The 24,137-nt window shown below is 40.0% G+C and overlaps 1 protein-coding gene across 11 annotated transcripts in view; it reads right to left on the bottom strand.

Moving 5' to 3' along the window:
* CEP170 (centrosomal protein 170) overlaps positions 1–24,137 on the bottom strand; it is a 145,415-nt gene that overhangs the window by 83,864 nt on the left and 37,414 nt on the right. For all 11 annotated transcript variants that reach the window (XR_006102065.1, XM_042450514.1, XM_042450503.1 and 8 more), the window contains one exon: positions 18,108–18,242. Coding sequence is in view for 10 of the 11 variants with exons in the window: in XM_042450514.1 (XP_042306448.1) it covers positions 18,108–18,242 (135 nt within the window). In the remaining variant the exon portion in view is untranslated. The remainder of the gene's footprint in view (positions 1–18,107; positions 18,243–24,137) is intronic.

Here is a 24,137-nt window from a genome sequence, read left to right as displayed (position 1 = left end):
AACAAGTGACAATTATCAATCCTGGGAACGCTTCTCTAACAGGATGGTCTTCAGCTCCGTTTTGAAGCTGGTTAAAGAAGAGATGGCTCTTGTTTGCGGGGGAAGAAGGTTCCAGGAGTGAGGGGCAGCGAGTGAAAGGGGCGAATCGAGATGGGGCAGAGGAAATCCTGGGCTGGGACAGCAGACCTTGACTACCAGAAGTCAGGTCTGCTGTCCCAGCCCAGGATTTCCTCTGCCCCATCTCGGATTAACCCCTTTTCACTCGCTGCCCCTCACTCCTGGAACTTCTTCCCCCACAACAAGAGCCTAGTGGGAGGTGAGAAAAATAAGGTCTGATAAGTAAGGAGGGGCCAGCCCATGGAGGGCTTAAACGTGGACAGCAGGAGCTTATACTGAATACAAAAAAGGGAGAGGGAGCCAGGAAGGGATGCCAACACAGGAGAGATGTGGTCAGAGCGGTGGGCGTGTGATATATGCGTGCAGCTGAAATGCTGGACAGAAATTGAAGAACGGAGGTGAGAAGAGGAAGCCCAGCCAGGAGGACGTCAGTAATCGAGTGTGAGACCACTAGGCATGGACAGGATCTTGGCAGTAGAGGCAGAGAGATATGGTCAGATTTTGGCAATGTTGTATAAAAAGAATCTATAAGCCTTGGCTGTGGTCTGGATCGGAGGGTACACGACAGAGAAGAATCAAAGATAAAACCAAGACTGTGGGCTTGCTGGACTGGTTGAATAGAAATGTTGTCCCAGAGACAGAAAAGGAGTGTTGAAGGGTGAGCTTAGGAGGAAAGACAAGAAGCTCGTCTAGGACATGTTTGAGCTGAGCTTCAAAGCAATGGCGCATCCACTGCACCTTGTTGTACTGATCTTTCAATCTCCGAAGTGTATCTTTGGAGGAACTCAGCGAATACTATTTAGATACTATACTAGTATTTCTTTACAGACTTCAAGATGTTTAGCATTAATATTCCTAAGTGTAAATTTATGAAGTGCTAGAGGAGATGAAATCAGCAAATCCGTTTGGTTTTATGCTTTTAAACTGTACATAAATAGATTTGTTAGCTTGTATCTTACTTTAAAAGTTCAAGGAATAGCATCATGTGTCCCTTTGTATACTTTGTAATTTTTTGTCATTGTATGCAATTGCCAAGCTCAAATCTTTATGTAGCCAACACAATCCAAACACACACATAAAAGGCACACCCAGATCAGACATACATACATACACTACATACATACATAAAATAGACAAGATAAAGGCTGGACTCAGAAGTGGTTCATTAGAACTTAACATGCCTGATGAGCATATAATGCTGATGATGGTGGGAGAATGGAAGAAGACATGAATGGTTGGCTAAAACACTGAATGTGAGGGCACACCATGCGGTAATGTGGGTTATGCCTGCATTTTTCAGCGTTCCTGGTTCTTCTTCATGGTCTCTGTGCTTACGGAAATGGGTTTTGTGCACAGGGGCCATCGAATCTCGGTGTATGTAAAATCTTTACCTCAAATACTTCCATGCCTCCATTTCCCCTTTTCCCTATTTCATCTCATTGGTATTCTTACATTTCTATGGTCTCTCCTTCTTTTTAAGTTGTGTTTCTTCGGTGGTAGGAAAGTGTCCCTTCTGATGTGCACCTCAAGCTTGTTCGTTAGGTGGAGGGGCACATTTTTGAGTGTTGTGCCATTCTCAGCACTTTTACCCTTGGAGCCCTGAAAAATCCCTGGAAAACAACTACATGGAGAAAACGGGTGAGAGCACTGTCCCTTAGCAACATCGGTGAGCAGTATGTTGATATATTTGAGATAAAGTCCCTTAAGGTGTCAGACGTGTGCAGCATACAAAAAATGGCAGCTTCCTTCCATAGTTGGTTGTTGATTTTTCGGGCTAGGTGGCCATGTTCTGGAAGAGTTTATTCTGAAGATGCACGTGGCTGGCATCTCCAGAGAAGGGTAGCATGGACGTGTGTGGAGTAATTTTATGTGTGACTTTTGGTTGGAAGGAAGTGATTTACATGTTAATGTGTTTGGCCTATTGGTGAATGGCCAGCCTCAGAGTGTGGAAGAATATATGAGAAGGCTTTGTGTCTACTTAATTAGTGATCCATTGTTTGCTGGGAAATCGCCTGACTTGGGGGATGTTCATTTGCATGTGCTGAGTCTTGATTTTGATGTTTTTAAGGACTGGTAGCCAAACTTTCTTTACTTTAAGGTTTTTTTTTCCCTGTTGAAATTTCCAGGTATTTGTGGGATTTCAATGGCTATCTTGTGCATCGGACCTGATAGTTGTTGGCTCTCTCCACTTCTGTTCCAAACTCAATAAAAGTCCAAGAAAAACCTCAGTATCAGGTACTGCTTCAGTAGTGATGCTTCCTTCCATTCAAATAGAATCATCTCAATACTGACCACATTCTGACTATATAATAATAAGATAATAGGATTTATTTATATGCCGCCCATCACGGGGAATCCGGGCGGCTTACAACAGAGGGGATAATAGAGGTTCCTGCCCTCAGGCTTACAATCTAAAAAGACATGACACAAAAGGAGAAGGGAAGGTGAGGGGAGAGGGGACCAGGTCCAGCATTCTTCCTCCCTCTGAGGCCTGGACCAAGGCACCTCCCCATCACACACATTCTCTTTTGTATGCCGAGCAATCTTGATCTTCATCCATGCAGGCTTTTCAGTAAGAAGAAGACTCTCAGTTCACTTCAGTTCATATACCTACCGTATAAATTGGAAAACAGGGAGGGTCTGCCCTGCCTCCTGTCACTTTTAATCTCATCATATAGGGATCAATATACAAAAGGAATATTATGCCATATCATTGCTCTCCCTATGGTACTACAGTCACTCTTGATGCTTCATTGGTATCCAGCCTTTATCTTTCCAGGCACTGGCTCTTCATCATAGATTCAATTTTGATAATCTCCACATCTTGATCACTGCATTCTCTGTTCCTTTACCCAGAAACACCAGACCATAGAGTCACTGCTACGACAGTCCCAGGGCTTCACCTTCTCCACTAAGTACCTGATTCCCTTAACACATACAGACAAAGGAGAGGACCATCTGCTGGCTGGGAGGAAACAACTGATAGTGTCAGTAAAGGCAGTATATCACCAGCACTGAGAAAGTGCCCTTGGCCTGTGAAAGTCTGCCCAGAAAAATGCTATGTCAAGCCTTCCAATCAAAAATTAACAAGAAGGAAGATCAACACAGGCCAAGGACTGAAGACACAAGAAGTCAACTACCAAACGGTAGAAGTCTGAAGACAGAATGCTGGTCAAGAGCAGACATTTGCTTCCAGCACACACAGCCCTAGGAAGAGTCACTGGTTGTGTCTTGACCCATCAGGATGAGTCCTGCCTTTTTTCTGCTGGTTGGGGCTGCTCTTCTGCAGGTAGAGCTGCACAAAGCTACTCGCACTGCAGGCTGCTCTTTCCCCAGGGGATTTGCCTAAATCCTCTCTTCAGCTCCTCTTCGGATTCCTTCTCTAGGTCCAGACCTGACCTGTGACAATAGGGCATTTCTATCAAAAGAAAACCACTGTGAATCCCTAGTAACCTAGGAAATACTTAACAAAAATGGGTATACAGTATTAAAATAATAAGGATAGTGTAATGTTACATAAACAAATGACAGCACTTATATATAGGACCATAAGCATCCAATATACATATCAGAACAATATTGAAACATACATGGAACTAATATTGCAAAGAGTCTAGGGAAGTTCCAGCAGAAATACAATATTATAAGCTGTCTTGGGGAAGTCTGTGGATACTTAAAAAGTCATAAATTCCCCACTCCAGAAAAACTTCAGATTCTCGATTGCTGAACTTTCCATGTAGAAGAAATGCTTATAGAGGTGTAGCCACGGTCGGGTAGGCATTGATGATATGGGTAGAAATCTCCTGAAGAGGAAATGGAGACTAGAACATCCCGGGCTACACTACTCTTGCGCTCTGGTTTATTATTCATCCAACAACACTCTTATCTTCGACATGGATTTTCTGTAATGGGATTTATGACTTTTTAGTATCCATGGACTTTCCCAAGACAGTTTTATAATTTGCTGTTCTGCTGGGAATGTGCCTATAGACTCAGGATTTTTACTATTTTTCACTATTGTTCCTGATATATGTTATGGATATTTAGGGTCATAATGTATATATATGAGTGCATTGTATCTTGTTTATGTAACTTACACTACCCTATATTATTTTTTATTGTTATCCCTGTTTTGGTTCAATATTACCAAGTAGGGCACTGTCTACTACAGCACATCATCACTGATACCAAGTGTACCTCAGGATCTCCCATTCAGCAGCACTCCAGTTGTACAGTAGCATCATCAATTTGGAACCTTGTGACATCGATATCAACCACCTTTAAACCTTCACCTCTAGTACCCTGCTCCCTTCTGGTAGATAGTGACATCTCCTGCAGAAGACTCTAATGGGCTATGACACTGAAACCTTGGCTCCAGACTCTCCCACTCCTCGAGTCTTCACCGGAGTAGTGAGGATATTGATCCTGCCTCAGAATGAGAACTGAGGATGTTAAACTGTTGGCTGACATGGTCCTGCGATGGTAAAGACCCTTGGAATTGACATCAAGGCTCCAGTGAATGACCCAGTTTCCCTTGTTGATCACTCGTCGTCTCTGGTTTTGGTACCTTTCTTGCAATATTGAACAAAGTCATGACAACCGTACTGGGTTAAGTCAGTATTTGGTACCACTAGCATCCAAATGTTTGGAAAATTTGAGGGATGAATCCTGAGGGGGCATACTGCCTTTTTAAAATCAACCAACACCTAATTTAATAGTGTGCAAAGCTTCCCAGGCAAGACAAGTGGAAACGCACATTCTTCACCAGTGGACAAAAAGTGAGGGAATCGGACGTTTTGGTGCAGGTTTTTCTTTCTGCACCTTGGGTGTAAAGCCTGCATGTCAACCTACCAAAAGTTCCTGTGGGGTAAGATAGTGCAATTCATTCTGAGTCTTCCTGAAGACCAAAGGAAAAACAATGATTCTACCAGGAGGCATAATCCTTGCAACAAATCCACTCATCTTGACACACAGTACTAAAAATTATGTCTGGGGACTGTAGTTTCTATATGTTATGGCCAAGCTGCACTCTTCTGATCTGCCACAGGAGAGTAGGGGATTTCTCATGACAGCAACGGCTGTCTAATACCAAAACAGACAAGTCACTGGACCACCTCTGCAAGGCTCAACAGACTGAGAGAAAAGATGGACATTTTTGGACAATGACACTAGCAGTGTTGCTTCAGGCATTCATGGCTTCGACAGTCAACCTCTTCATCTTTCTTTCTCCAGCATAAGTCACATTCAGTATCTCATCAATTTCACAACATTCCTTTGAAATAAAGCAGATATCTTCTAAGAAATCTTCTCCATATCATCTACATTTTGTTTTTGACTCCTCATTCCAGACAACGCCTTAGCCCACCATCTTTGAAACAGCCCAGTCCACTTCCATCATGGGCAACTAGGCTATAAGGCCATTACCCGCCTGGTGCAAGAGAACCACAGATTCCTGGGTTCTTACCATTCCCATCTGAGTTACACCACTGAGTCCAAATCACCACCCATGTGGTTTGGTTTGTAGCAGGCCTAACATGAAAGCCACGGCTGGAAGAAATCACTCTTGCTCCAAAAGGATGCTGTGAAGAAGATTCTATGTCAATGCAAATGAGATGGATCTTCTCTAAACTTTATGATGCCAAAGAGAGACAAGGTCTTTGCCTGATCTTGAACCTTGATGGGTCAATTACATATCAAACCCTGCAAATTCAGATAGTGACACTCCTCTTCATTTTACATTTTACTATGTATGTGTGAAGAGGGCCATTGGCAGGGCAAACATGAATCTGCACCTTATGGCCAAGACAACTGTGGTTTGCTCCAGGTTAGAATTCTGCTGGGGTAACATGTGACCTTTCCATGGTGGCCAGACCTACTCTCAAATTCATGTTCTCCACCCAAAGTGTCTCAGTGCTTTCATCTGACATCTTGGGGAATTCAGCACTGAGGTCACCCAAATTACAGCAGGTTTTGTATGCAGCCCAGGAAGACCAACTAAATCTTTTTATGAATATAAATGGAAATGTTTTTTGTTCCTTTATAGATGTTGTTCTTTTGTTGTCTGTTTTATTGAATCATTTCCTGTATTGCTATGTATTTTATATGTTTTATCCTACTAGAGCGGCCCCTTCCCCACCACCTTTCCCTTCTCCTTTTGTGTTGTGTCTTTTTAGATTGTAAGCGTGAGGGCAGGGAACCGTCCAATTAAAAAGATCGTATGTACAGCACTGTGTAAATTTACAGCGCTTTATAAATAAAGGTTATTATTATTATTATTATTAATAATAATAATAATAACAACAACAGCTAGTATAAATAAAAACTACTGAAAATGTGAGTGTATGGCCATTTCAACTGCTGAGACACTGAAATCCAATAAGAACCTTTGATGTCATCCATGTGTTTCAAAACTGTAAAAGAACCATGGCCCTTTCCAAAAAGGTTGATATTTATAAGCAAATTTTCTGTTACATATTTTAATCTAGGTCTAAACTCATGTCACAGAGTTGAGGGACTGTTCTTTTCATAGACACTGCTCATAGTAAGTCATGTGCAGATTAAAAAGGAATGCCAGATAAGCTCAGTAGATTAGTTTTGCTTCCAAACTAGGGTCAAGTCACTGTCAATAAAATGACTTTTCCTTTCAATAATTATCATGGTTTGTAAGCAGGGATAGCTTTACTTTAGCAGAAAGCACATCTTTTAGTCAAGGCACTTTATATTTACATCTTATACACTCTTCCAGAAAACAAAATGAAAACTCTCCCTAAAAACTGAAAACACAAGACATGGAGGGCAGGCTGGAGTTTATGGGAGATGGGAAATCTAGACCATTGGGAGTTCTAACGTGTGCAAGCAGAAGTGCCTTCTACAAAGGCAAGGCCACCAAAATGACTGGAATATTCTTCTGCCACTTTCATATAGTGTCAGTTTGTTTTAGAGGAGCTTTTCTCAATTTCTTCCCGACAATTCTGGATTATGGCTGTTTTAATATTTGGCTCAGTAAAACAAATATCAGTTAGAAAATGATACAATAGGTGGTGAGAGGAGAAAACAATTTCCTATGAAGTGAGCAAATCATAGACATAATTAAAGCAGAAAATATTGGTACCACATACTGTATATTGTACCAAAAATATTTTCCTAATGTAGGGAAGGCTTGAGTCAGCATTTAAAATTTAGTTTTGGGGATCCACAACAGACTTCAGCACTGCTGGAGATCAGACCAGAGCACATTAGGAATCTTGATGTTTATGAAGTGCCTTTTTTAACTGCCAGTGATAAGCAAAAGCTTATACCTATTAAAAAGCTAGGTTTAAAAAGTAGTGCATTAAAAATATTTTATGCACTACTTACTGATAAGAACCTGAGGTGGGGGTGTACAAAACAGAAATATACTAAATAGGAAGATCATAAGTATCTAATGAAGATGAGAAAGAAGAATAATTTAAACCGAAATAGAAGTAGACAGTTTGTACTAACACACACCTCTTTCTTTAAATCCTGGATCCAACCACAGAAGAAACAGATAAATACAGTGTGCCAAAGGTAATGTCTGTGATACTTGAGTCCATTGAGTTTGCTTGTGAACAATCTTCTACTAAAAGTGTCAACTAAGGCCAAGAAGCAGTAATACAGAATAATCTTATTAACTTGACTGTAAAGGTTAAATGTATTTAGTTGGCTTAGCAGTAACTAATCGCCTTTGTCACTCTCCTCATTAAATCATGCTCCATCTGCCATGCTCCATACTTTCACTTCTGTTCAATACTTTACTGTTTTTTCAAAGTGTAAAGTTGTGAACAAGACTTAGTTTATATAGATTTATTTAGGTCCAAAATAGACTGCAGAAATAATCCAGTTTGAGACCACTTGAACTAGCCTGGCTCAGTGTTAGGGAATTCTGGGAACTGTAGTTTTGTGAGATATTGAGCCTTCTCTGTCAGAGCTCTGATGCTACAATAAACTACAATTCCCAAGATTCCCTAGCACTGACCCTGGGCAGTTAAGTGGTCTCAAACTGGATTATTTCTGCAGTGTGTTTGGGCCTTAAGTATTGATTCAGTTTATTTAGAACATCCACCTGGAGGTTTCTTGCAAAATCCATGGAACTACCTCATGCCATTTTTACATGAGTTAATTGATTACTATTCTTCATAGGAAAAACACTATGATTGATGATATCACATAACTATGGTCTGTTTATCAAATGGAAACAGGAAACAGGTTATACTTTACAGAATTTGATCATTGTTTCTAGATAATTGTACAAAGAATGCCAAACATAATTTGCTAAGGACAGGTGGCTACTGTAAGAGTACCTAATATACAGAAATGAAATTTATTTATTTCTTTAAATTATCAAGGTAGGTACAAATGAGGACAAGAAGGATATCCCAAAAAGTTATGATGTGATGAACTGTCCAAGAGAGCCCTCATGAGGTTTGGGGAGTTAACTAGGATTGTGTGTAGTGTTTCTCTTGAGGATTGGAATTTGTAGATATATTCCAGTTCTGTTTCTCTTTCAAATCTCCCTATGAACTTATTTTTGTTTGTTCAAGAACTGCTTTTCTTCTTCAAGAACTGCTTTTCTGAGGTCTGACATGGAATGCCCAGGAAGACTGTAGTGTTCTGCAACTGGTATTCACACTCCCAATGTCTGATTTCTGTTCATTTATCCTCTGGTGCAGAAACAGCCCCACCTGTCCAATACATATATTGTTGAAAGAGGGTGACATATATCATGTGAGAGGATGAGAAAGTGAAAGCATCTTTAATAATGTGGGTGATGTGTTTAGGTCATGTGACGACATTTCCTGTGTAGATATGTGGGCAGAGTTGGCTGACATATAGTGATATAGCAAGGTCTTGTACCTGTCTCCTGATCTGTTTTGTATGTCTTTCTGTACTTAACTGAGGCAGGTTACAAACCGCCACTAGGGACGTCCTGAGGATGTCCCATTTTAAAAAAGGGGCGTCTCTTCTAGATGCCCCTTTCCCTATCACGGACTCAGTCCGTGACAAATGGCAGTGGCCGTTCCACACGGCCGCCGCCATTTTTACATCTTGGACGCATAGCGTCCAGACGTGTCGCGGCGCTTATGACGTCGCAAGTGCGCCATGGGCGCCTCGCGGCGTCATAGCTGTGTCGCAAGAAGAAGCTCCATTTTGGAGCTTCTTTTTTGCTCCGCGAGGGAGTCGCGCGGTTTGAATGCTGCGGCTCCCTCGTGGAGCAAACAGCAGCGCTGGCAGACCGCCACAAAGCAGCAGTCTGTAAAGCGCCTGAGATTGGGAGGCTGACTGTAGGCAAGTAAAGGCTTGCTATCAAGACCCCTTGAGAGGGCAGCACCACTGTCTAGAAAAAGCTGTAGTTCACTGATGATACATTAAAATGGTCTCAGCTGGAAGTCGTATATGACCACTAGTGAATTTTGTCTCCAGTATGTTTTTCCTTTTTTTCCCCTTTCCTTTCCTTTTTTTTTTTTTTTTTTTTTTTTGGTCATTTTCTGTCTCCACTACTAATAGATTAGTCCTGGGTACAATTCTTGCTTTATTTATTTGTTGTTATTTTTACTTCATATGGTGGATACTGTAGCTTGAAGAATGCTTGTCAAAGTTCTATGAGTTTGGCAAGCCCGTCTTATGGGTATGAGTAGATACGATGGTATTGGAGGGTATGGCTGTAAACTATGGATCTAGTAGTGTGTTAAGGGTGGAAACCTGAGGTATGTAAATAAGTGTAAGTCAGTGGGTTTGCATTAATAGTGTGTGCTTACATGTCCAATGTGTAGCTGTACAGTGATGTTCAGAAAGTGAACTTGTTCTGTTGATAATTCCAACAATGAGTTGAACAAAGACAATGGTTTCTTGGCATATTACATACATTGCTAGTTAATTCCCCAGGTCCCTTGAGGGCTCACTTGGTCAGTTCATCACATCTCCTTTCTGGTTCCCAGGGAGCATCAATTTACAGTCCAACAACACCCACCAATATTCATATGGTTATCTATTTCTCTTGAATTTATGCAACATCTTTTCTACTGCCTTTGCCCCCCTCCCCAACAACCATGGTTAAAACTAAACTTGTCACCCCATCACCATACCCTAGTTTTGCTTAGTATTGCTATTCACATAACCCGCTTATGAAGGTTTGTTTCTGGACACATCACTCCATGCACCTGAAGAAGTAGATACTAAGTTGTTTCTCTCTGTCTCAAATATGCTTAAATACTCCTTTGCTACAAAACTCCTTTGCATACTGATCTAGAATAATATGGCTATGTCCCTGAATTCATTATTTCCAAATAACCATAAAGAATTACAGATCTAGCCAATAGTTTCTTATGTAATCAGCCCTCTTGTCCTAATGCTGAAGGCAAGGGGTGGGGTCGGGAGAGGAACTACACTTGGGTAGTAGATCAAGGCATGTAATGAAGATATTAAAAAGTTCTGCAGGATCAAATTAATTCAGGCCCATATCCTAGTTTAGCCAACAACTCTAGGCTTGAATGTAAGTAGAGTTTGAATGCAACAGCTCTCTCCAAATGTTGCTTCCCAACCAGTGATATTCAGAGTTGTTGCATGTGATGTAGCATTGCAACTAGCAGCTTCTGAGAGCTTTATTCTCCATGAATTTGTCATATCTCCTTTTAAATTTCCCAAATTTATAAATCATCCCTAGCAAATTATATAGTTTAATTATGTGCTGTGTGCAGAAGCAGTTCCTTATTAGATAACATATAGGCACACTGATACTGGACCTGTTTCTCTCTCTTTCCTATTTCTTCACACCATAGTTTTAAGCACTTATATCACGACACACTATAGCTACTTTCCCTGCTAAACCAAGGAACCCCAAGTGTTGTAACCTTTTCTCATAATTAAATTCCTTCAACCTACTGATCATGCATTAATTAACTATGAATCTTTTCTACTCCACATCACTCTTTTAAAGATAGAATATTCACGACTACACACAGTATTCTCACACGTCCATTCTCATATACCACTGATACATGCTCTTACTGGCAGTTTTACTCCAGTTCCCTTTCTGAAAACACATGGCAGGGAATGAAGTTTTAATTAAGTCACCAAGGTGCGTTATAGACGGGCCTAAGCGGCGCCGTCGTCACGCCGTGAATACACACGAGGGGCGGCGCTTCCGGATGCGCCTTGCCCCTCACGCGTATTCCATACGTCAAGATGGCGGCGCCCTATACAGATGGGCGCGGCCATCTTGACGTAACAGACGCTGTGCGTCCGGACGTCCAAACCCGGAAGAGACGTCACGAGCGCGTGCTTTGGTACTTGCGACGTCTCTTCCGGATTGCCGGAAGGAGCGCGATTTTCGCGCTCCTTTTTTACAGCGTGGGGGAGTCGCGCGGTTTGGCTGCAGCGGCTTCCCCGCGCTGCAACCGGCAGCGGCCCAAGACCGCCCCTTTTGGGCAGTCTGTAACGGGCCCAAGACCCCTTCCCTGCCTATTGCCTATTTGGAGATTCACTTGGAGCTTTTTGCAATCTCTTTCTGTTCTTATCATCTTGAATAATTTGGTGTCATCTGCAAATTTAGCCATCTCACTGCTCAATCCTAATTTCAGATCATTTGTGAACAAGTTAAAAAACACCAGTTCCCATACAAATTCTTTCATAAACACATATCTAAGAATACCCTATTAAGCTCTAAGTTCTAATACCAAATCCAAGCCCAACTATTCCCTTATCACATGAATGCTACATTTTCATCGGGACCCATATAAACATGTATATTTAAATAGTGTTACTGAAGAGATTTCATCTATACATGAAGGTAACTGAAGTAAGGTTATTACAGAAACACTTACTTTGTAGAATTTAAAAGGTATCTATTTATTTAAATATTTATATTTCCCTGACCTCATTTCATAAGATGTCTGAGGAGCTTACAATTACATCAGGTAAAGCAACTTTAATATGTGAAACAATAAATAATTTAAATACTCTAAAATATATTAAACAAATGAACAATTTAGAAGTGCAATTTTGTAAAAAAAATATAGCAGTCTAAAACACTATAAGCCTACAGATTTGGATGAAAGGTTTGAATAAAAAGCAAAGTTTTAACTTGGCAATGGAATAAAACCATGGTTAGAATCAATTGAGCCTCCAATAGAATGACATATCATAGCAGAAAAGGTTGTATAAATCAGGTTTTGCACATCCACTTGAAATACTGTACTCAACACCAATATAAAAAGGAGGCAGGAAGGGGGAGGAAATTAAAACAAAGAAAAAGAAATATGGAAACACCTTTAAGAGTAACTGTTTTTTATTTTAATATATGCTTTCACAGATATAAACTCATTTCTTCTGATGCAATACACATGACAAGACCTTTTGTTACATGTGCAGTTGCAAGGACTTTTGTATTAATATATGTAGTGTGCCATGAACCCATTGCCTTTGTTCATACCTTTGGTGATGGATTGGGATTTGTGAGTATAATTCAAGTGAACATTTCTTTTTTCTAGTCTTCTTTTGTAATTTCCTTGTTCAAGGACTACAACCTGTAAATCACTTACTGTGTGCCCAGGAAGGTTAAAATGTTGTTTTTGGGTACTGCCATTTCTAATGACAGATTGGTGACCATTAATTTTTTTGTGTAAACTGTTATGTTTGTCCAGTGTAGAGGGTCACTGCCGGCAAATATCACATTGCAGGTACAGCTGGTAAAATGCTATCTGTTGTCATGGGTGATGTCAGTGGTCCCTATAATACTGAACCAGAGTAGATGTGGGAACAGAGTTGGCATCTGGGTTTGTAGCAGGGTCTTGTCCTTGTGTCAAATTACATATATCTTCGACTATTTAAGGCAAGAGCCATGATTTGCATCTTTTAGGATACTGTTACATCCCATCCCACTCTCACTATTCTGCAAATATGCTTTATACCTGAGCAGTTGTTATCACTCTGTACAGCATTCAATGAAGCTCATGTAAAACTAAAAATTAGTTAATCTTAAAGGTGCTGCTACATTCAATTTTCCCCTCTCCCTCCCTTCCTCCTTTTTATGCTGCAAGAACTAACATGGATATTTCTTCGAATATTAAGTAATGAAAGTGGGGAACATGAGGTATGGCTACCCATTGTAGCGGTCAAAATTTCAGAGCCTAGTACACATGAGATTCAATTTTTCAACTCCAACTTTTATTCAACTTACAATTGCAGCTTGCCAAATTATCTTTAATAAGACAAAAACAGACATTATGGAGATACATAGAGGCACAATCTGTTGGCATTTCTGTGTTGTGACATCATGATATCAAGGTTTTCTTCACGCCGGGGCCATTCACATTACAATTAACCCCGGTTCTGAAAACCAATCTTGCATGTGAAGTTCATATTCACCCTGAATTCCCCACAAGCGAATCAGAGGCTTGCACACCCGTTCCGTGGCAAATGCCCCTTAGAGCGGGTTAAAAGAAATCGGCGCAAATAGCGTTTCTTTTAAGAAACTCCAGGTTCTGTGGAATATGAACTTGCCCCTGATCATGACCGGGAAAAATTAAGGGAGGGATTGTGGGCAAAGGGCAGGGCATTCCCTCCCATCATCAGAAGGGAGGAGGAGGAGGAGGAGGAGGAGGAAAGAGCCGAGAAAAGGGGAATCTGGATGCAAAGGGTGACAGGAGGAAAGGGGGAAATCAGGGGTGACTTTTGGGCTGCAGAGGGCTGTCAGAGAGAGGTCGGGGGTGGAGAAAGTGATGAAGCAGGAGGAGGAGGAGAAAGGGGCTGTGGGAGGAAGGGAGCCATGGAGGGGATCCTAAAACGGAGCAGGAGGAGGATGAGGATGAAGGAGCTGGGGAAAAGGGTCAGTGGGCATCCCTGAGGAAGGAGAGGGTCTGAAGGAAGGAGGAGGAGGAGGATTTCCAGGGGGAATTGCGTTGCGGGGCTATGCTGGGGCATGTAGGGAAATCAGGCTGCTTGTTCTACTTTCATTTCCTCTTGCTCCTGGATTATTGTCAGAGGGAGGTGGGTGGTGGTGGAGAAAGCTCAAAGGGAAGTGAGGGTCGGAAGGAAGGAGGATTGCCCAGGGAAGTAGGGCTGTGGGTCCAAGCTGGGGGATGTAGAGAAATCAGCCTCTTTTGACAATTTATGCGCATTATTTTTTGGGTGCTAGCTTGTTCTACTTTCCTCTTGCTCCTGGATGATGATGATGATTATTATTATTATTTGTGTTATATGAGGATGCTACAGGAATTCCTGCACTGCATTTCCCTTTTATTCCCAATTCATTCCATGGATCTACTTTAGTTGGAACTGACAGGTCACGCTCTCTCAGCCTCAGTGGAAGGCAATGGCAAAGCCCCTCTGAAGAGAATGTAGCAAGAGGAAAAGAATCAGTTCAGTTCAGGTCAAAGGCAGGGCATGAACAGAGCTCACATCAGGCACCTCCCCCCCTTTTCATATTTTTTTAAAATTATTTTTGACCAAATATGCGCATGATTTTTTTTCTTGAGGCAGACAGAGCAGGGCTAGAGGCTTGTGCACTTTCCCTTTCATCTGCTGGCTTCCAGCAAATGTTACAAATGTTGCAAAGGGCTAGACTTACAATCCAAATGTTACATTTTTTGCTCTTGTCAATTAGACAAAATTATACATGCTTTTGCTACTGAATTCAGAGGCAGCCCTGAATTGCTTTTAAAAGCAAAAAAAAAAAAAAAGAAAAAAGAAAAAAGAAAGAAAGAATGCGTGGCAATTGCATCCTTTTCTGGCATTTCCAAGGTGAGGAATTTATTATTATTATTATTATTATTATTATTATTATTACATGTGTAAGAGGCATTCTGGGGGGCAAGGAGTGGGGGATGCATTAGCTTGCATGGGATTGAAAATGGGGACAGGAGCAGATCTGACCCAAATGCCCACATATACACACAACACACAAAAAAGAGGTTTTTAAAAAATTGACACTTTGGGGCATTTTGTGCATGGCTCTTTAAAAAAAAGGAGGGGGAGGACACTTCTGATGCCCCTGCAAAACGTCACCATGACGATCGCTTGATTGACAGCAGACACCTTTGGCAGCAGGCACAGAATGCATTCGATTTAAAATGCCCCTCTTTTTGTAGTGGGCACTTGCTAACGGAGAGATTCAGGGGAGGGGCATCCGAATCAGCCCAGTTCCTTCCAGGTCTTTGATGCCAGTCTGAATGGGGCCGCCTTTTGCATGTGACAGCACATCAAGCAGAATAAAAAGTGATGAAATACTTACATGTGAACGTCTTGCCACATTATTTTTTATATCAGAGTTGAAAAATTCTCTGGGATTAGGCCAGATCCGGTGTCTAAAGGAATGAGTGCAACTGGCACACAAATTTTAAGTCCTGGTCCTAAACCAGTGTCTGTCATCAGTAATGGACTAGATTAGGGCAAACAAATTTAAATTTAATCCAGACAAGACAGAGGTGCTCCTGGTCAGTCGGAAGGCAAATCAGGGAATAGAAATCCATCTTGTGTTAAATGGGGTTACACTTCCCCTGAAGATGCAGGTTTGCAGTTTGGAGGTACTCCCGGACTCAGCTCTGAACCTGAGGCCCAGGTCTCTGCAGTGACCAGGACTCATTTTGTACATTTAAAATGAGTGCGTTAGCTCCTTGAAATGCCAGATCTGGCCTCAGTGGTACAGTACATGCCTTGGTTACATCCCATTTGGACTACTGTAATGCACTCTACTTGGAGTTGCTTTTGAAGAGTGTTTGGAAAGTTCAGCTGGTCCAAAGAGCTGCAGCAAGGCTGTTAATTGAGGCAGATTACAGAGACCACACAATGCCCCTGTTGAAACAGCTCCACTGACAGTTTGTTTTCAGGCACAATTCAAAGTGCTGGTTATAACCTGTATAGCCCTATATGGCTCAGGTCCAGGCTATCTGACAGACCGTATCTCCCTGTATGAACCGGCCCAGCCAATGCGATCCTCAGGAGAGGCCCTTCTCTCTGTCCCATCACCATCACAAACATTGTTGGTGGCAACACAAGAGAGGGCCTTTCCATGGCTGCCCCTGAACTGTGAGACTCCCTGCCCAGGGAGACCAGAATGGCCCCTTCGTTGTTATCCTTCCGCCAGCAGGCTAAGACCTACCTGTTTAGACAGGCATTTAAAACAGAAAGTCTTTAAAGCATGGACTGGAGCATTGTACTGTTTTTAAGTATTTTTAACATTTTTTATCTTTTTAATTGTACTATACTCTTTTAACATGTAACATGTTTTAATATTGTAACAGCTTAATTCTCTTTTAATGTACTATTTTGTATGCTTTTAATTGTGCTTTTTTTTAATGTTTGAGCTGCCCTGAGTCCCAGTTTTGGGGAAAGGGCAGGATTAATAATAATAATAATAATAATAATAATAATTGTTGATGCAAATATTCTAAAATCTAATAAAAATGAAAAATGAAAAATCTAGTCCCAAGCATTTCAGGAGACTCAACCTACAGTAGTTTTTTAAAACTAAAATCAACTGACTGAAATCTCAGATTTAACTTGTTTGTCAAAATACATGTAATGCAGACACATGAGAGCTTATTATCTTGAAGTACTGCAGTGCTTATTGTCTTCCAGTACTGCCAACTGTATAACTAATTTCACACACTTTACTAGTAAATCAACCAATTAAATTATATTAAGTGTAGCATAACTGAACAACTATTCCTCAAAATGTTTTGAAGAACATAAACATGTGACCATGCTTCCCAAATAAATAAATAAAGCCCAGCTGTTTGAGGGGAGGCTTGCCTGTGAGAGAGGCACCAGTGACATGGCAGTAGTGAAGGAAGGCTGCGGCATATCATTGTTATGATATGGACTCCTTTATTTAGCGGAGCCCCCTCTCACTTGTCCTCATAACATCACCTTACAGCAGCGGTGGATATTAGGCTAGGGACATGATTCTCCCTACATCATGTATATTGTGATTTTGAAGTGTGATTTTATTGTTATTTGTATTTATTATAGTTTTTGCTGTAATCTATCTTGATTCCTCTGGGAAAAGGCAGAATATAAATAAATAAATTATATTATTATAATTATTTTATATATATATATGAAAAATAAAACTCAATTGCTAGGTTCCATTTTCAGTTAATGGCACAACTCAAGAAACGAAAATTAAGGTATGGTTATATTTAAAAATACTATGTGTATAATATTTATTAGTACTATTTGCATCTTATTTATTTTGTTGCCTAGAAGCTATCAGTAAACTCTTAGGGAAGAGATTAAAACTTGTTATCATTAAAAGGCTGGGTTTGTAGCTTCCATCAAAGGTACTCCAATGTGCCCATTTCTGAGTTACAATCTTTACGTAATTTTATTTCGAAGTGGCTGTAAGTAACTGATAGTATCTTCTGTTGGGTGAATGGGTGAAAATAAAAATAGGACAATAAGAAAAAAAACAAAAGAATCATAACTTTTCACACAAACCCTGCCCCTAACTGGTCCAATTAGCATTGAAAAATACCGAAGAAGCTGCAAGATGTATACATACACTTATGTGCATACCCTATGAATCCTACTATATATAGTTGTTGTTACATGCCTTTAAGTCATTCCTGATTTATGGCGACCCTAAGAGGTTTTCTTGGCAAGATTTGTTCAGAGGAGGTTCGTTATTGTCTTCCCCTGAGGCTGAGAGCATGTGACTTTTGCCCAAGATCACTCAGTGGGTTTGATGGCTGAACTGGGAATTGAACCCTGGTCTCCACAGTCACAGTCCAACACTCAAACCACTGCACCATGCTGGCACTACCATGTACTGATCTCTTACTCCTCCACCTCTCAATAGAATAGACAGCCTTTAGTTTTGTTTTTTAATGTGAACATTGAACAGGAAGTTCTGCAGGCAGTCCTGCTAACATGATTTTCACAGAAGCAAAATGTGGAATGACATTGCAAGATCTTCTCAACTTTAAAATGGAACCATGGGAAATCTACTGTATCTATTTTCCAAATAATCTTACCTAGCACTCCAGGATCTTGGATTTTCTCTTCAGGTTTGCTGTCTTGTTTGTATCCATTCTGTTCTTCTGCCTCATCATCACCCCACCATGATGGCTGCCCGTACAATGGTGTACCTCGAGGCATGGCAGAAAGATCTACACAAAGAAACAAAATAAGTTATTGTTCAGGTCAACAAGAGTAGCAACATAAAGAAAAAAATGGTTCTCTCAAATATTGTAATCCATGGTAAATACTCAAAACATTTTTTCTTCTGTTGCCTTAATACTGTTTAAGCAAACTAAGCTACCTACTTTCTAAATATAAAATTTGCTAGTGATGCAATATATCTTACTAGGTCTTCAAGAAAAAAATAATCAGGTTTTGTTCCCTTCTTCATGATGAACATTTTTCCGCTTTTCTTCTTATTGAGACTCCTAATAATCATTACAACATTAATTTTACTCACTATATTTCAAAGCTACAACAAAGATACGTTTTTGCTCTGGTCCAAGTTTCCAGTCACTTAAAAAAATAGGGTAGGTAATATGTCAGATAGCAGAGGCATGCTATTTTAAGAAACACAGAGAGTCTGACTACTTATTTGATTCTAATTCCATCCTTAACAATTACAGAAACATACTGTGAAAGAGAAGTGTATAGGTTGAGCCACTAAGCAAAATGGAAATGCTCCTTTTCTAAACTGGCAGAGTTCTTTGGTATTATCAACATCCTTAGCAATCTTGCAAAGCAGTGTAACACATCAGTATGGCCTTACTTGTCTAACGATGATTTCCCTAACACTAACATATTGCATGCTTTAGGAGAAGCAAAAATTATATTGTGTATGTGACTAGCATCCTATACAATTGTGCTGTGGTGTTGTGTGTCTTCAACTGATCCCAACTCATGGTGATTCTAAGGAGACTTTGTTCTGGGATCTTCCTGGCAAGATTTGTTCAGAGGGAGTTTGTCACTGACCTCTCTGAGACTGAGAGAGTGTGACTTGCCCAAGGTCACCCGATGAGTGTCCATAGCCAAGCAGGAATTCAAATCTTTTTTGGGTACCAGCCCATTTCTGGGGACAATTCAAAGTGCTGGTCATGAACTATAAAGCCCTGAATGGCTTGGGTACAAACTATTTGAAGGACTGTATCTTCCAATACAAACCTGCCAGAATTCTAAGATCTTCAAGGGAGTTCTTTCTCTTGATCCTGTCACCATCACAGGCTCCTTTGATGAGGACATGAGAGAGAGCTGTCTCAGTGACTGTTTCTACCTTCTGGAATGCCCTTCCACCAGACGCTAGGGTGCCCTCCTGCCTGCTTTCCTTTTGGCAAAAATGTTTTTATTCATGCAGTCTTTTAATATATAATCCTTGCCCAGAAGCTTTGTCAGGCAGGGAGTGAGTATTATTTAGGTTTTAAAAAAACTTTTATACGTTTAATACAATTTTAAATTGTTTTAGCAATATGACTTTAATTGTTTTGGATTTTTTGTTGTAAAGTTTTAAAATTATTTTGTCTGTGAGCCAACTTGGGTCCCTTTCCAGGAGAAAGATGGCCTATAAATAAATAAATAAATAAATAAATAAAGCAAGCCTGGTCCACAGAGCCAGAGGTCCAAAACATCCTGCAGAAATAATCCAGTTTCAGACTGATTTAACTGTCCTGGCTCAATGCTAGGGAATTCTGGGAACTGTAGTTTTGTGAGACATTTAGCCTTCTCTATCAGAGAAATCTGGTGCCACAATAAACTACAATTCCAGGATTGCTTAATACTAACTTAGGGCAGTTAAAGAAGTCTCAAAGTGGATTATTTCTGCAGTGTGCTTTGGACCACAGTCTACCACTCAAACCGCTATGCCACACTGGCTCTTCCATACATTCATAAAAGCATAAATGCACAGCCATTGTTATGCCTACCAGAAATACCTCAACCTCATCTAGTGCACAATAGTCAATTAGGTCTACCATCCATCAACTGAAAAGTGTGAGAAAGGGCTGTGTGTGCTTGTGGAATTATTGGCTGCACTAGGAACTGCATGTATACAGTCAATTGTGAGGGTTGCAGAATGCTGCAAAGCAACATCTAAAGAGCTACGCATTCCCCATCTTTTCAGTGATGTGGGTTTTCCATGAAATTATGAATTAAAAGATTTTCCATTGCTCTAAATGGTGGTGTAATCTCCTTTGACATGTTTGAGCTATATTAAATATATTAAACATTTTAATGTCCTCCAAACCCATAAATATCAAAACTGAAATACTTGATTAGATGGAAATAAAGCACACTTAAGGTATTCTAAATATCACAGTCAAACAAACTGAAACCTTTATGTAGAAATAATTATTTTTTTTCAGAATACCTGTTTTTAATCTTTTATTTACAATAAATGTAGTCCCCTTACAACATTTGTTCAGATTTAAGAATGAAAACTTCAGACACATTACTTTCTGCTTGCTCAATGAGATGGACCTGTCCACTCATCTACCTTTAAACATTATTGGCTCTCTTCCTTCAAGGTTATTGGGACATCTCCAGTTTCACGGTTACTATGTGTTGACTCACTAGCAATATTTACTTTCAGTTTCAGAATAATTACAACTTCAGTAAACCCAAACTTGCATCATATTGGCATCTATTCATCGTTACTAATGAATTTTATGAACTTTTAAAAAAAATTAGAGAAGTGGGGGACCATGAAAGAAATGAACACTGGAAAATTTCTCATACCACATTAATGACCTCTGCACTAGGATAACATTGCCAGGATTTCAAGTCAAAACAAAGAAGCCTTCTGGGAAATTAGCACTGATATTACTAATTACTAATAGATCGATCTTATAAATAAAAAAGAGGAATCACCTCATCATTTCTGTTTTTCATTATGCAATATTGAGGGCAACAGCATGGTATGTAATAATAATCCTACCTCAATGTTTAATTTCATACTTTATTTTTGCTATTTGTAAGCCCCTATTCAGGTTTAAACCTCTGAAAGAAACTCATAGCATATTAAAAACAGAAATTATGATTTATTAATTTTTATTGATATTACCATCTATGCAACTATAATCTATAAAACCCAGTAAAATTATACAATTATAACAGCAACAATTAGACAATATCCACAAACAAAAACAAACTGAAAACAACAAAAAGTTAAATTAAAAACCACAGGGGTTAAATACATACCATTAACATTCAAATTTAAACTAGTATAAAAATAACGAAGAAGCTTTGAAGTCATCAATATAAGAGCCTAGAGCCACTGGTGAAAAGTGTTTGGCCAGAATCTAACAGGACATTATCCAATGAAACTGCATCCATCAGTGCAACTGGGAGGGAATAATCTCTCTTCTACACTGCAGCTGTCTTTTCATCCAAAAACATGTTCCAGAGGGCTTGGAAAACCTCTGCATTTGGACTCTGGGTACTAATGAGGGCTGCATTCTGCTCACCAGCATGATATTGGCTTTCACCCCTTTTCTCTAATGCTCACCTGTCTGAAACTTCCCAATAAGGGACCTGCAAGCAGGACCTCGGAGTCTAACTTTAAAACCTGGGCAGGTTTGTAAGTATGTTCAATTATCTTCAACACAATCCATTGAAAGCTCATCATTGCATTTTAAATTGGACCATATACATCTCTGCAAACAGTGCAGTGGATAGAAAATAAGTGTTAACTGGCCCCAGAAAGCAAGAGAGCAACTGTATATTGGTACATTATATTAGCCTGCCTTGGATATAGTGAGGACATGTATGGCGTGTGGTAATATCCACTTTCTCTAAAAGTTTTGCAACTGGAGAAGCTGATAAAAGGCACACCAAGCATGAGCTTGTAGTGATAGTGCTGAGTCCAGAAGATGCTGGAAGACACACCAATATTTTAGGAGAGTGTATTCAGGGCTAGTTTCACAACTTTATACAGATCTGCCCCAATCTCAGATTTCCACATTACCTTTAGCTTAGGTTTCACTTCATTTGCCAACATCTAAACTGTCTCCAGACACCTGTTCATGATTTCTATACATTCCTTGAAGCTGGTAAATGGAAATTAGTTAGAGATCCATGTTCAATTAGGTAGAGATCTACATTCATGTCCTGGCATAAACCTACCAATGTTTTCTCTAGGTGCTTTTGTGTAGATGTTAAGCATCATCATCATTCAATAAAAATTAAGCTATAAAAATCTAGAGATACATAAATCTGTTGTCTTCATTTTCTCCCACTTTAGTTTCTTCTCTAGCTGTTTAACAATATTTGACACTTCAAACTCTTATTTTCAGTTTTTAACTCCTTTCTTAGCAAGCTTAATCATTTCTATAGGGGATTATTCCACACTTTGTCCAGATGGTTTGTAATCTAAATTCCAAAAAGATTCCCATCACAGTATTCCATTTCCATTGTTTCCTCTTTCCATTGTCTTTTCCATTAGCTGCTCACTCATTTTTGTTCCATAGATGCTAAACCTATAGGAAGCCAATTGTATTGATAAGATAACTCTTTAAACAGTACTCATTTTGATTTTATCTTCTAAAAGATCAGTTGTGACATTAGTCTTAAGTAGTCTGAATAGACAGTTGCAGTGGGTTCCCTTTCTTCCAGTCCCCTCTGTCTCTCCATGTCCTGTTTGATCTCCTAGCCAGAAACCATAGGCAAGCAAAATATCACTGGGCCAGCATCTCCACAACTGGTAGGTGATGCCCTGGCTCTTTTACCTAAGGCACACCCAGCAAAATGCATTCCAACCAGAGGCCTAATTGAATATTCCTTCATGGCGAGCAACTGGACCATGTGGCCACTGCAGACTCTTCCAGCTCTAAGATCCTATGATTCTATGAAAGTAGCCTGAGGGGTACTTTTGGAGGAATACCTCTTGGAAACAAAGCACAACAAGAACCTCTCTGCTCATTAACTTTCAGTTTGCTACAAGACCAGGAACAGATAGCTAGCACTTCACAGAGAGCCAGTTTAATCTTTTTTATTTGTTTGGTCCAGAACATATTTGCTACAACTGCCAGGGAGAATGACTGGGGAAAAAAAGACTCTAATTTCCTGCAAAAGCTACTGCTGTCTAAGGGAAACGTCCCTTGCTGGGGAAAGTTTGGGTGACCATTTGTAGAATAACAGAAACTTGGAGTGGAGAGAGAAACCCTTAAATCAAGTTTTAAAAGAGAACAGTATATCTGAGCAGTTAAAAAAAATCTTGAAGACCAGCACTAAAGTTGCAAGGCACAAAGCAGCAAGAAGGGAGTGTCACAAGGGGCTTGATATCTATGCATTGAGATTATCTTTTACCTCAGAAACATGTGAAGACCCTTTGTCAATGACATCTGCCTAACATCCACCCTTTATAACTTTCCCTAAGAGTATAAGAGCTAGGGTCCCCAGTGCCTTCCTTTTATAAGTTCTATATCTTTGGTAGCATGTTTTATGTGTTTAAATGGCTGTGAATTCACTCAGGTAGAGGCTTCTTTTGTAACAAACAAAACAGCTTTATTTAATAACATGTAGCAAGAATTATCTTATGTAGAATAGTTTCAAAGGTGGTAGGGTTACAATAATTCAACAGCTGCAGGCAGATCTCTTCCCTAAACTTCCCTGAACAAAACTCTCACTTAACTCATCTGCCTGACTCTCTACTCCCTCAAGGAAACTCTGAACTGAACTAACTGAACGCTCCACAGAGTTAACTGAACTGAACCCTTAACCATCACTTGCTCCTCCTTTTTATATCTACTCCTCCTATAGCAGCCGCTCCCCTACAGCCAGCCCAAACCAGGATTGGAAAATCAAGTCTGACCAGTGAGTCCATCACAGAAAGTTTGTAATTAAGACCCATTCCCCCCCTAAAAAACCAGGATCAGGCAGTCTTTTAGGTACCCTGGTTCCAGGTCATTTAGATATCTTAAGGATAATAACAAGAATGAAATCAGTCAAGAGAAAAATTGATAACTAATGCAACAAGTACAAAAGAGATGCCACATGGTCAGATTTTCTAGTCCACATCTGCATTCTGGGGTCCATAGTTTGTACCAGTTGGACTT

Source organism: Sceloporus undulatus, chromosome 1 (genome assembly GCF_019175285.1).
Source record: "Sceloporus undulatus isolate JIND9_A2432 ecotype Alabama chromosome 1, SceUnd_v1.1, whole genome shotgun sequence".
Taxonomy (NCBI): Eukaryota; Metazoa; Chordata; class Lepidosauria; order Squamata; family Phrynosomatidae; genus Sceloporus; species Sceloporus undulatus.
The sequence above is the reverse complement of the archived record's forward strand: the minus strand, read 5'-3'. Positions and strand labels throughout refer to the sequence as shown.